The sequence below is a fragment of the Corapipo altera genome, unplaced genomic scaffold, assembly GCF_003945725.1.
Source record: "Corapipo altera isolate COAL_440 unplaced genomic scaffold, ASM394572v1 200, whole genome shotgun sequence".
NCBI classification, from domain to species: Eukaryota; Metazoa; Chordata; class Aves; order Passeriformes; family Pipridae; genus Corapipo; species Corapipo altera.
The window spans coordinates 1,204,680-1,217,443 of record NW_020884992.1 but is presented as its reverse complement, the minus strand read 5'-3'; the positions used below and the strand labels follow the sequence as shown (position 1 = coordinate 1,217,443).

The 12,764-nt window shown below is 63.7% G+C and overlaps 1 protein-coding gene across 1 annotated transcript in view; it reads right to left on the bottom strand.

Moving 5' to 3' along the window:
• Window positions 1-915: 915 nt before the first annotated feature.
• The window catches only part of SRCIN1 (SRC kinase signaling inhibitor 1), a 43,136-nt gene continuing 31,287 nt past the window's right edge, over window positions 916-12,764 (bottom strand). Inside the window, exons 11-19 of the mRNA XM_027666360.1 lie at window positions 12,286-12,461; window positions 11,949-12,079; window positions 11,387-11,534; window positions 10,318-10,600; window positions 9,730-9,979; window positions 9,409-9,563; window positions 9,164-9,316; window positions 3,611-3,748; window positions 916-1,405 (exon numbers count right to left, since the gene is read on the bottom strand). Of these exons, the coding sequence (XP_027522161.1) occupies window positions 1,280-1,405; window positions 3,611-3,748; window positions 9,164-9,316; window positions 9,409-9,563; window positions 9,730-9,979; window positions 10,318-10,600; window positions 11,387-11,534; window positions 11,949-12,079; window positions 12,286-12,461 (1,560 nt within the window). The 3' untranslated portion in view covers window positions 916-1,279. The remainder of the gene's footprint in view (window positions 1,406-3,610; window positions 3,749-9,163; window positions 9,317-9,408; window positions 9,564-9,729; window positions 9,980-10,317; window positions 10,601-11,386; window positions 11,535-11,948; window positions 12,080-12,285; window positions 12,462-12,764) is intronic.

Genomic DNA, 12,764 nt, shown 5'->3' with positions numbered 1-12,764 from the left:
ATCTGTGCACAGCTGGGCACACCTGGGCACTCCTGGTGCACACCTGGGCACATGTGGAGCACAGCTAGGCACACCTGGAGCACAGTTGGGCACAGCTGAACACACCTGGTGCACACCTGGGCACTCCTGGTGCACACCTGGGCACACCTAGAGCACAGCTGGGCACTCCTGGGCACACCTGGCTCAGCTGTGGTGGGTGGTGGCCACGGACAGGTATCACCTGGCCACACACCCCGGGGACCCCTCAGGTCCCCCAGGCCGTGCGGGGTCGGGGCTGCTCCCCCAGGGTGGGATCCCCACCCGGAGCAGGGGGCTCCAGGGACTTGTCCCACCTCCTTATCCCCTGGGGAAGGTGGCAGAGGTCGGGCAGGGTGTCCCCGTGCGGTGGGACCCCCCCGTCCCCCTGTCCCCCCACCCCGGTGCCCGCTTAAAGTGCTTTGTTCCGCCCCGGGGTGGGGGCTCGGGCAGCCGTGGCCTCCCCTCCCCGTTTCACACCCTCACCCTCCGGCCCCTCCGGCACGGCCGGGCACCCCCCGGCCCCTCCTGCCTCCCCCCCGTCCCCCGGGGGGTGGTGGCAGCGGTGACTCCCCCCCGGGAGGCCACCGAGCCCTCGGCCGGCGAAGGACGCGGCGCGGCCGTGGCGTCACCGACCACCCACCGCCGAGGCCCGGCCGGGGCGCGGGGGGTCCTCTCCTCCTGCCGGGGGGCTCCCGGGACGCTCGGGGGGCTCCCGCTCGGCTCGGGGGGTGCCGGGGGCGTCTTCGGCGGGCGCCGTTTCCCCCCCTGGCGCGCGGGGCCGGGGGGTGAAGGTTGGAGCTCCTCTTTGCTCGAAGCTGGTGGGACTGGTGGAGTGAAGCTCTGAGAGCTCTTCGAATAAACAGAAAAAAAAAAAAAAACACAAACGGCGGGGCGGGAGGGCAGGAGAAAAACCAAACCAACAGCGATCCAAAGGAAAGGAAAAGGGAGAAAGCAAAGAAAAAGAGAGAGAGGGAGAGAGAGAGAAACAGAAAGTGGCTGGTTGGCCATTGCGGAGCGAGATGGGAGACGGGAGTCGGGCCGTGGCGAGCGGAGGCGAGACACAAGTCGGGCCGTGGCGGAGCGGAGGCGAGACACGAGGTCGGCCACAGTGGAGCAAGACATTGATAAAACAGAAAGAGAGGGAGAGGTGGCGATCCCTCCAGGTGCCTCAAGAAGACAAAGTCCCAGGGAGGAAGAGGAGCCCAAGGAAGAGAGAGGCCCGGCCCCCCGGGAGCGGTTGGGTTGGAGCTGGCAAGGATGCTCAGAATGAGATGGAGGAGTTCCTTGCCCCAAAGGAAGTCAATACGGGGATGGATGTTCTGCCAGATGCGGGTTTTTCTGAGACCGTGGGGGAAGTCTCACTGGCCTCTTTAGATGGTCTAGTGGCCTAGAAAGAAAAGCAAGATTCAAGGAGCAGGAGGAGGAGGAGGAGAATGGGGAGGAAAGTCAAAAAAACAGCCTCAATAAAAAAAAAAAACACCAAAAAAAAAAGACAAAGAAAGGAAACAAGAAGAAGAAGAAGAAGAAGAAGAAAAAAGAACAGGACAGAAAAAACCCAAAACGACCAAGAACCAAAGGGAGTCTGTTCAGAAGCAGCATTGAGTCAGGCCTGAGGTCAAGCAGCTGGAAAAGGGCCACCACAAACAGCACGAGATGAGCTGGTCCCACGCGTTACTGGACGGGAAGGGGACGACCCCGAGAGCAGAGACGGACGGACGGACAGACGGCCACGAGGACAGACAGGCACACACACACACACACACACACACACACACACACAGGCGGAGGGGAGAGGGGGGAAAGGCAGGGGGGGACAAGAAGGGCAGTGTTAGACCAGGCACAGCACCTGGGGTGACGGTGCCCACCCTGTCCCGCCGGGACATCGCACTGCGGGGGCACCACTGGCACAGCCAGGACCCCACCCGGCTCATCCAAGAGCTGGTCCAGGGCTCCGGGAGGGAATGATGCTCATAAACCCTCACGGAATGGGGAGAGGGAGCTTCCAGCCCTGGGCTGCTGGACAGGGGGAGGGACGTGGAAAATTCCTGCCCGAGGAGAGGGCAGTGAGGGCAAAAGTGACACGGAAAACTCGTGCTCTGGCCACCCCAGCGAGGGCATGGGGAGGTGCCAGGGGCCAGGTGACTGACAGGGAGGACCACGGTGACACCGAACAGCCAGGACTGTCCGGGGTGTGGCCTCCAGGGAAGGGGACTTGGTGGCCTCCCTGAGGTGTCCGGGGCCAGGAGATGCTCCCCAGCCCCTTGGAACTCCCAGCACAGCCCCTCTGGCCGGTGTTTCTCCACGGCCCAGCCCTGGGACAGGGGGCAGAGGGGACCCTCTGCCTCTCCCTGATTCTGCAGGATGTGGAACCCCACGGGCACCCCCCATATCCCAGGGGGGACTGGCAGGGAGACCCCGACCTTGAGGATGGACCCTCCCTGGGGGTGACTTGCCACTGTGAAGGACCCAGGTGATGGAACAGCCAAGGGTGGCACTGAGCCCTCTTGCCACAGCCAAAGGGGGTGCAAGATGCCCGTTTTGCTCATGCAACATTTGCCCAAATTGCACGAAATCCCCCCCAGTCCTGCTCCAAGTAGCTGGTGAAAAACCTTTGGGTTATCCAACAGGGTTTATGGATCCAACAGAACGAGCAGAATCGGGTTTATTGGACGGGGTGTTTTTTTGATGCCAGGCCCCTGGAAGGGGATCAAGACACAGAGCAGGGAGTGGGGGGAGAGGAGGGGGTGAGCGCACTCGTGCTGCCCACTGAGGGGGAAGGGGCTGTTGGGAGGGGGGGAGAAGAGGTGAGGAGGGAGGGAGGGCACTGAACTGGCCGTGGTCCCTTTGCCCGTGGCCTGAGCAAGCTGGGAATCCACGGCCAGCCCTGGGGTGTCAGCAAGGACAGAGCAGGAGCTGCCCCCGGGGATGGGAGAGGGGTGGGTGCTGGGTGCTGGGTGCTGGGTGGGGGGGACGCTCCATCCCATCCCAAAATGCTTCTCTTCCAGCTGCTGTGGCCCACTCACCCTCTCCCCACGCTGCCAGGCACCCCAAATACCATCACCCTGCCTGTGACCCCCCTCCCAGGATAAGCTGCTTCTGCGGTGCACGGAGGGTCCCGGCTCCCCAAAACCCCCCAGGACGGGCTGGGCAGCCCCAGCCGTGGTAAGTGAATCCCCCTGGAGCCCCTGTGCCAAGCACACGGCTCTGCCACGCTCATCACCGTGGCCAAGGAGCTCTTGGGGTCCCCCAGGGCAAGGGGACCGACGCTGGGGCTCAGCCCTTCCAGTGGGGACAGACAGGGCTGGGGGACAAACCACTCTGGCTTCGTCCTCACACCACACTGGGGGTGAGTTTGTCACTGCCAGCAGGAAATCATGCCCCTGTCCCCCACAGGTGGGCACAGACCACGGCAAGAGCCCCTCCTGCACCCCAACATCCACCCCCCTGTGCCCCCCAGCCCCACCAAGGCGAAGGAGGCTCCGAGAGAGCCCGTTCTCCAAAAACACCACCCTCAGGGTCTCCCGTGCCCCTCGCCCCGACTCAGGCCATGCCCGAGGCGATGCCAGGGCCGTGGGCAGTAGGGATGGACTACCTGCTGCTGGCCCTGGATGCGCATGTACTCCATCCGCTGCTTTATGTGCTTGCTCTTGTCGGGGCTGCCCTGCTGGCTCTGCTTCAGCCGCGACGCCGGATTCACCACCTTCATGGCCGGGATGGACACGCCGCCGCTCTGCCGGGACACAGGACCGGGGGGAAAGGGTTAAAACCCGCAGGTGAAGCCCCCACCGGCACCGTTGGCAGCTTGGCACGGGATGCCCAGAGCTGTGCCGAGCCCCCCCTCGGCGGCACCGCCGGGATGTCCCTGCCCGGGGTGGCAAAGGCGGGCGAGGACGAGGCCACCGGCTCCTCGTGCCAAGGGAGCTCCGGCGGGAGAGCTCCCAAACCACCCAGGACTTACCAGGAAGCCACCAAAGAGGGACAGACACGGCAAACACCGGGAGACGGAGGGCAGGAGGAGAACACCCCGCCGGGGCAGGGGTGCACGGCCAAGAGAGGGGGAAAGAGGCGACGGCAGGCAGAAGCAGATTCCAGGTGGGAACGGCGGCAGTGGGAATACAGAGGTGTTTATTGACTGGCTGGGCACAGGTGGGCACGCAAAGTCTTGCAAGAGCAGCGGTGAGGGATGTGGTACCTGCACACACACCCCCCCTAAAGCGGTGCCTCACGTGTTCCCCTGTGCCCAGGGCACCCCAGATCCTCCCCCTGCCATCACCTCCTGCCTGCCCCGTGCCAACGGGGAGAGCCAGCAGGTCACCAGGGTGAGGCCAGGCTGGTGACTCCATGCAGGGACAGCTCTCTGCCTTGTCTGCCCCTCTGTGACCCTCAGTGGTCCCGTGGAGGGGTCACAGGGATTCCTGCACCCCACAGAATCGTGGAATATCCTGAGCTGGAAGGGACCCACGAGGATCACCGAGGTCCAGCTCCTGGCCCTGCACAGTACACCCCAATAATCCCACGTGTGCCTGCACCACACCACTCCCGACACAGCAGGCACTGGGAACCTTCCCAACCAACAGAGCATCCTTGGAAGGTGACACAACACCTGCCCTGCTTTAGGACGGGCTCAGTGCAGCCTCTCCAGCCTAACCCTGAGCTTTGCTCTGTGTGCACCCACACGTGTCACAGTCACAGCCATAAATCCAGCCCGCAGCTCCACTCCTATTTTCCCAGGCTCCAGAGGTGCAGCGGGAGCCAACAACAGGAAAAAATGCAGCTACACCCACTTGCCAGCCCATTCACCCAGCGAGAGCACCCCGGCACTGCTGGGAACCAACGGCTCCAAATGGGAAAGGAGATTTATTCCCCCAGTGCTGACTGTTAATAAAGGAGCAGGTTGATGTCAGAGCAGCTCGGGGCATTCCCCCCCCCCCTTCCTTTTCCCAGCTATTCAGCTGGATTCCAGCAGAAAGCAATTTGGATGCCTTCAGGGAGCCCGCGCTGTGATTTAATTAGGAGAAACATCTGCCAGGCTCCAACTGCAGTTCATTAGGGAAGTGTTTATGCAAAACGGGGAAACGAAGGACGACGCTTCGTCACCCACAGCACCTGGCCCTCGCTGCATCCCACGGGATGCTCGTCATGGACCCCGTGGGATGCTAATCATGGATCAAATGGGACGCTCGTCACGGACTCCGTGCTCATCACCAGCCCCAAAACCTGCCAGGGCAGAGGACACCACCCTATGCAGGGTCTAATTGAGGATGGGACCAGGCAGCACTGCCTGGCACCATCTCCCTTCCTGCTGCCGACTCCTCCCTCAGCTCATTCCTGCTTGCCTGCAATTCCCAAACCCCTCCAAGTGACAGGGAGGAAAGGAGGTCGGTTTTCCACCTCGGCTCTGCCTGGAGGTAGAGTCACAGAGAGGGAGCAGGTAGAGGTGGAGGAAGAGACATCAGAGTGAGTCCAGGGCAGAGCACGGCAAGAGGGATAATAGAAAATAAACCTGCGGGATGCCGGGGGGCAGCTGCGGCTTGGGGAGCAGCGGTGGCTTGGTCTTGCTTGGGGATGGGCTCCTGGGAGCATCATCTTTGGCCTGGCTGAGGTCCAGCACAGTCCCATCATCACAGCTCCTCTGGCTGAGGTCCCCCAGACCCTTCCTGGTCTCCTTGCCGGCCTCCTTGGGTCCCGCTGGTCCCAGCAGGTCTTTAGGGAACATTGACTCCACCGAGGGGTGGCTGCTGATCTCACTGATGGTCATTTCCAGCTCTCGGATCGTCTCTTCCAGGCTATCCAGTCTCTGGTACGTGTCTTCATAAATCTCCTTGCTGCCCGGAGTCGCGGGGCGGCGAGGGGACACCGGCCCTTGGCAGAGCCCCTCCGGCACCTTCCTCCCCATTCTGGTGTCCCCCCCGGCAGCTGGAGCCCCTCCATCCCATCCTGGAGTCGCTGTGCCACAGCCTGGCCTTGGGCACACCGTGACCTGCTCCGGGGGATGCTCAGCCTGGAATGGTCCCTTTCCCTGCGGGGTCGGATCCCTGCCCAGGAAAGCTCCTGGATTTGGCACTGGGCAGGCTGGGGCTGGTTTGGAAGCCCCAGCAGAATCTCCAGGAGGGAGTGGTGCCTCCTGCACGCTCTGCCTGGCTCCTCCTTGGGGGTCCCCACCACAGGGAATTTGGAGGATGATGCCACCGGTGGAGGGAAGTGCGGCCCCTCCAACTCCGGCACCCCCCCAGGGCTGAGGAGGCTGTGCAGCCACGGGACCTTGGTGACAAGTCTTGCTGCTGCCTCCTCTCCTGCTGGCAGCGTTCAGAGCCATGTTCCCTCCTCGCCCCCCCGTGGGGTGGCTCGTTTTATCCCTTGGGAAAGAGAACCCCCAAATCTCTCCCGCTGCACGAGCACGACCCCGACACGAGCTGCTGGGGGGCTGCGGGGCTGCAGCTGGGGGGTGCCCATGTGCCAACGGAGACTTTTCGGGGCCGCCAGGAGCCACAGGGCCTTTCCTTGCTCCCTTGGGTGCAAACTCCCCTCCTGCTCCTCCGCTGCCCGTTTCCACCCACACCTCCGGCTCGGCTTCGGGGGACGGCGGCTCCGACACCCACTCGGTGAGCACAATCTGTGGGAGGGAGAAAGCCCGGCTCCCTGGGACTGCCAGGGCCAGCGGCTCCTAGGTAGAGAATTCAGACAGATTAGGAGCCAGAGGGGGGAGCAGGAGCTGCTGGGGGGCCACTGAGTGTCCCCACACACCACCGGGGTCCTGCGGTGCCGGTGCCTCCGGGCATTGCTGCCGGGAGGTGTTCGGGCAGGGAGGGGATGCTCATCGACCCTCCTGCCCAGCCCTGGTGCCCCACCAGCACCCCCAGCACAGACTGGGACTGGTTTTATCGTGCTCAAGGTAAGCTGGGCCTGGGAGACTTTGGCAATGAATCTCCAGGGGTTTAACCGGCAAAAACGCGTCGGTGTCGCTGCACCTCCCTAACGCCTTTGGAAATCCGACTGCCACCCTCCAGCTTGGATTTCTCCATGCTGGTGTAAACTGGCACAGCGTTGGTGCCAAGAGCAGAGCCCAGCTCCTGGCAGAGCTTCAGCAGGGGATGAGCCACCACAAACGAGCCGCCGAGGGGCAACCGGCCTTTAAAACCCTGAGTAGCAAGAAGTCAGTTGGAAAATGCTGCTCTTCCTCCCCCACCTCCCTGTTCCCATCCCCAGGGAGATCCAACGAGCCATGCAGTGCCCGAGGAGCCAGAGCCAGCTGTGCCCTCCATGGAGCCGAGGGCAGGTGAGCTGGAGAGGTGCCCTGGTAGAAGAGGTGCCCCTGCAGCTCCCCCCAAGCCTGGGGCAGAGAGGGAGGGAAACCCCTGTGCTGGGATGGCCACGGAGCTCTGGGTCTGGAGCTGGACACACCTGACCTCTGAAGAGGGGTCCTTGCATGCAGGGACAGATGGACAACTCAGCCCTGATGTCCCAGGAGAGGGAAGGGATCCAGCAGGACCCCTGCAAGGTGCCCAGACTCCCCAGCAGCAGGTGAGGCAGAGCTCCCCTCACTCGGTGCCTTCTGGCAGCAGCAGGACCCTGTTGTTCCCCTGCTCTGGGCACCCCCTACTCCATCCCATCCACTCTCCAGGCACTTTCCTCCTGCTCTCCCCACCCTGGAGCCCAGGACAGAGGGCAGGAAGGTTGGGAGGGAGCCAGGGCCAGGCCCAGGTAGAGCCCAGCCCTTCACCTTCTGCCCTCATCATGCACAGCCAGGGGGGTCTCCCATGCATCGCCCACCAGTGACATCCCCTGGGCACCCAGTGCAGGGTGAGAGCAGCCAGCCCTCCCTGTGCCGTGCCCACAGTGGTGCTGGGGTGGCCCCTTCCTTCCTCCCACCCCGACCTGGCCCTCACAGGAGCCACGAGGCCGTCGGGTGGGTCAGTGCTGGGTCCTGAGCCGTGTCAGTGCCGGCCACGCAGAGACGGTGAGCGAGGGGGTGGAGAGAAGCCATTAGTTTGTTAAACCAGAGGAAGAAGCAGAAGTGAGTTAAAGAGAGGCAGGAGAGGAGGTGGTGAAGGTGCAGCCCCGTTACCTTCCATCCTTGGGCTGCAACGGAGGCTCCGTTGGGCCACAGCTCTGCCAGCCCAGGGCAGATGGCCACGAGCGGCTCATGATGGAGCTTGGGGAGGAAAGGGGAGGCAGAGCTTCTCTGAAACACCTGGGGAGTCAAACACGGGGGTTGGAGGAGGGAGGCTTGGGGTAAGGAGGACGCAGCCCCTGCCTGCAGGGATGGGACTGCCCCACCACGACTGGGGCTTGGCAGCGAGCGAAAGAAGCTTTGGCTGTTATCAGATGCAGAGGCAGCCTTGTCCCCTCTGCTGCTGGCAGTGTCACTGCTCCCCAGGCCTGCAGCAGCACCACTCCTGCCTGCAGCATCACCAGCCCCTTGCCTGCACCAGCCCCCTGCCTGCAGCATCACCAGCCCCCTGTCTGCAGCATCATCAGTCCCCCCGCCTGCAGCATCACTGGTCCAGTCCCTCTGCCTGCAGTATCATTAATCCCCCTGCCTGTACCATCATCCATCCCCTGCCTGTACCACCACCTGTCCCCTGTACCATCACTAGTCCCACCTGCACCATCATCCATACCCTGCCTGTACCATCACCTGTCCCCTGCCTGCACCACCACCAGTTCTCCTGCCTCCTGGGGGAAAACCCGCCATGGAAAAGCCATCCCTGGCCCACTCGGGCACCTCCACGGCAGTAAACAGGGGCAGGATGTGGGGCACAGCAGAGCCCGAGGGTGGCATTTCAGGGGGTACCTCTGCAGTGCCCCCTGCACAAAACCCCACGAACCTCCAGCTGCAGCCGTGGAGAGTAAAAAACCAAACGAGCTCGGCTTAAAGCCCGAGCTGGGGTGGAAATGCTGAAGAGAGAGGGTGACCCCGGCGTGCAGCACCCGGACCCAGCGAGGGGTCCGGCCACTGCTCCGTCCCTGCGGCACCACATTCCTGGGCGAGGAGAGGGAATCCCGCTGTGGCACCCATGTGTGGGACGTCACACCCCACACCCCACCCCGAGGTGTCCCCTGAGCTGGGCACAGCCCCCCCGTGAGCAGACAGGGCAGGGCAGGGCGGGCGAGCCGGGGGTCCCGCAGCCCCTCCCGCGCCCACCTCCAGCTCGGCGATGATCCGATCCTCGTCGTCGTCGTCCTTGATGGCCGAGGCGATGATGGGGGGGGTGGAGGCCGGCCTGACCACCTCGGACACCGTCCTCCTCAGCTTCACCTGTGGCTTCTGCGTCTCCAGCTCCTCCGACTCGGCCTTCTGCCAGCGGGGAGTGGGTGGTGAGGGGCAGGGGGCACCGGGAGCCGGGGCTGGTCCTGCCCAGCATCCACCCCACACCCTGTGCTCCCTACCTTCATAAACCCGGGCTCCTTCTTGCTGGTGACGATGACCTCTCCGCTGCGGGTGGTGGTCAGCCCGTGGGACGAGGGGAAGCTCCGGCGTGGAGGGGGAGGTGGGGGGGATTTGGAGGGTTTCTCGGTCCGGTACCGCGGCACCGTCAGCTCGTCTGGGCACAAACGGTGCTGTGAGGGCACGAGACCTTTCCCTGCCCCTCTCATACAACACCCCCCGGGCACAAACCTCCCCTCGGGGCAGCACGGACCAGCCCAGGTGGTGCCCCTGCGGCACCACACCCGCCCGGCCCCACGGGCAGAGGTGACCCCGGGCCGTACCTGAGCCCCGGCGGCCGTTGGGGTCCCCTTTGCCCCCCGATTTCGGCGCGTGCTGCGGCTTGGAGGGTTTGTGCTCGGGGGTGGAGGCGGCGCTGCCGCTGCCCGGGGCTTGTTTGTGCTTGGCAGCGAATTCCAGGTCGGGGATGGCCTTCATGAGCTCGGCCTGCGTCTCCTCCAGGAGCCGGTTGATGTCCTTGGCACTGTACTGGGTCAGCGCTGCCCGTTTCTCCTCCCAGTCCCGCTCGGCCGCCTGAGGACAGCAGGCAGAGCCTGCTCCAGTCCCGTCCACGCCGCAGCTCCTCCTGCCCTCACAGGCAGGATGTGACCCTCCAGCCCTGCTGCCACCCCCCCAGCCCGCTGCCGAGCCCGGGAGGAGCTGGGGTGCCAGTGCTGCCCCCCATCCCGAGCTGCACAAACCCCCCCATGTGCAATGGGGGTGCTCCCAGCGCTGCATCATCCAGGGCTCCCCCACCCACCAGCCACCCCAGCGAGGAGAAGGAGCTCCTGATCCCAGTTTCAGCTGGAAGACACACACAGACCCTCTAGAAGAGCCCCCCCGAGCTGAGGACCCCCCCCCCAGGCTCTCACCTCCACGGACACAGCTTTGTCCGCGCTCTTCTTGCTGGGGGTCTCCGGCCCCGTCTGTGTCTTGGCGGGCACCATCTCCGGGGCTCGGGCAGGGTTATTGCTCTTGGAGGGGTGGCTCTGGGTCTGGGGGGGGCTGTGCCCGAAGCTGGGCATGCCCAGGCTCACGGGGGGGCTGGTGGGCATCTCCAAATCCAGCCCTTTGCTGAAGTCCGTCTCGGGGGCCACCTTCTTGGGGGATTGGCTGAGGTTGCTGGGGGAGGTCCACACGCCCTCGTCCACTTGCCTGCCAGGGGCACAGTGATGGTGTTGGGGGGCTGCACGGCACTGGAGGGGCCACTGCACCCTCCCCATGCTGCAAAAAACCTGCTCTCCTGCTCTGATGGCTGGGAAGGGGTTGGGGCTGATGCTGCAGCCCGTTTTGGGGGAGCACACGAACGAGCCCCTCTGCCTGGCTGCCTGTTTTCGTGAACCTGGGAGGAAATCGGATCTCTCCAAACCCTTCCTCTCCATCAGATCTGGCTGAAACTGCCCTTTGGATCCAGGAGTTATCAGGGATGAGGATGACAGCCAGGCAGTTCAGACACTGCATGATCCTACAGGCTAATTTCCATGGAAAACCAGGCTAGTGATGAGCCCGAGGCGATCCCGGCGCTCGGCCGAGCCCTGAGCCATCCCGAGAGGTCTCCTAATGGGAAGAGGCAGGTGGGCTCCATGGCCCAGCCTGCCACGAGCATTACATCTGGGAGATGATTGTGGTTTTTTTTCTCCAGCAGAGCAATTCCCTGCTCCTCAGGAAAGGGATTTCTGATCACACCAAGGGCTGCCTTTCCTTCCTGAGATACAATCCCTCCTGTTTTCGAAGCAATAAGGAAAAGAGGAGTTCCCACAGACCTGGAGAGGGCTGAGGGTGGTTTTGAGTTCCTTAGCAGAAAAATGAGCCGTTTACCAACATCCCTTGGATGCTCCTCCTGCCCTGACTTTGGGATTTGGGATTAACGCAGAGGACGCCGACACACGTGGGGACACAGGGACAGCCGAGGTGTCCAAGGGGCTGGGTTTTGGGGCTCACCTGCGGATCTGGGCGAGGGTGTCTGTCACTGTCTTGCAGCGTTTGAGGAGCCCATCGAGCCGGTTCGGCTCCTCCTTGAGGAACTTCACAGCTTCCACCTCCACCCGCAGCACCACCCGCATCTTGCTCTGCAGGCTGGGGAACTGGGCTGGGGGGGGACATCGGGGTCACCACGGCCCCTTTGTGCCGGGGAGACCCTCCCAGTGCCCACCCCACACCCACCAACAGCACCATGTCCATCATACCCAGGGCAAGGGCACCCTGCCAGGTTGGAGCAGGAGGGGTGGATCCTGGGAAGCCCGGGTTCCCCAGGCCCCTCATCCCATCTCCATCCACCCACAGGCACCAGTTTTAGCCCATGAAGGCCCCTCCACATCCACGGGCACCAGGACACACCCAGTGCTGATGGGCACCAGGATACTCGCTCCAGGAATGCAGAGGGACACGCTGGTGGGTGCAAACACTCAAACCCAGAGGCAACGGACATCCTGGAGCATCCCACATGCACAGATGGAGCAGGGAAACACGGGAAGGCTCTGCTTGCCCCCCGGCCCATCCTCACCCTTCAGGTCTGTGAGCGTCTCCCCCAGCTGCTTGAGCACCACCGCCTTCTCCTCCAGCTCCTGCACAGGGATCAGCCGGTGATTGTGGGCCAGATCCTTCTGGATCTTCTCCACAGACTTCTCCAGGTCACTGCGAGCACAGAAGGAGGGTAGAGGTGTCACCGTTGTGCCACGACACCGGAGAACCCCGGGGAGGGCAGAAGGGAGAGGACCACCGGGTTTGGGGACCCCTCCTCAGGCAGGGACACGTCCCAGCAGCGGGCAGAGCCGCCGACCTGCAGCCAGGGAGGATCCGGCCCCTCAAGGGGGGTGCAAGGACCCCCTGCCCGGGCTCACTTGAGCTGCTGGGTGATGAGCTCCTCCTCGTTGAGGTAGCGGAGCCGCTCCTCCTCCACGAGGCTGCGCTGGCGCTGCAGAGGGTCCTCGTGCTTGCGCATGGTGTCCGTCACCCGCACGCTGATCTCCGTCTCCGTCCGCCGCAGCAGCGTCTTCACCGTCTCCTGGTTCTGCAGCTGCGGGGACGGAAAGTGGATTCAGGATGGGCAAGACCCTCCCCGGTGGGTGATGGGTCCCCACAAGTGGCCAGCAGGGTGTGGGGTGGGACCCCCTCGCTCTCCCACGCCGTGGGATATTCCGAGCGGGAAGGGATCCGTGAGGATGGAGTCTGGCTCATGGCCCACGCAGGGATCAAACCCACCAGCACCGTGCCCTGACCAACTGTGCCAACCTCACCCCGGCCCCACGCAAAGCCACCTTCCCCAAAAGCATATTCCCCAAAAGCCACCTTCCCCAAAAGCCACCTTCCCCAAAAGCCA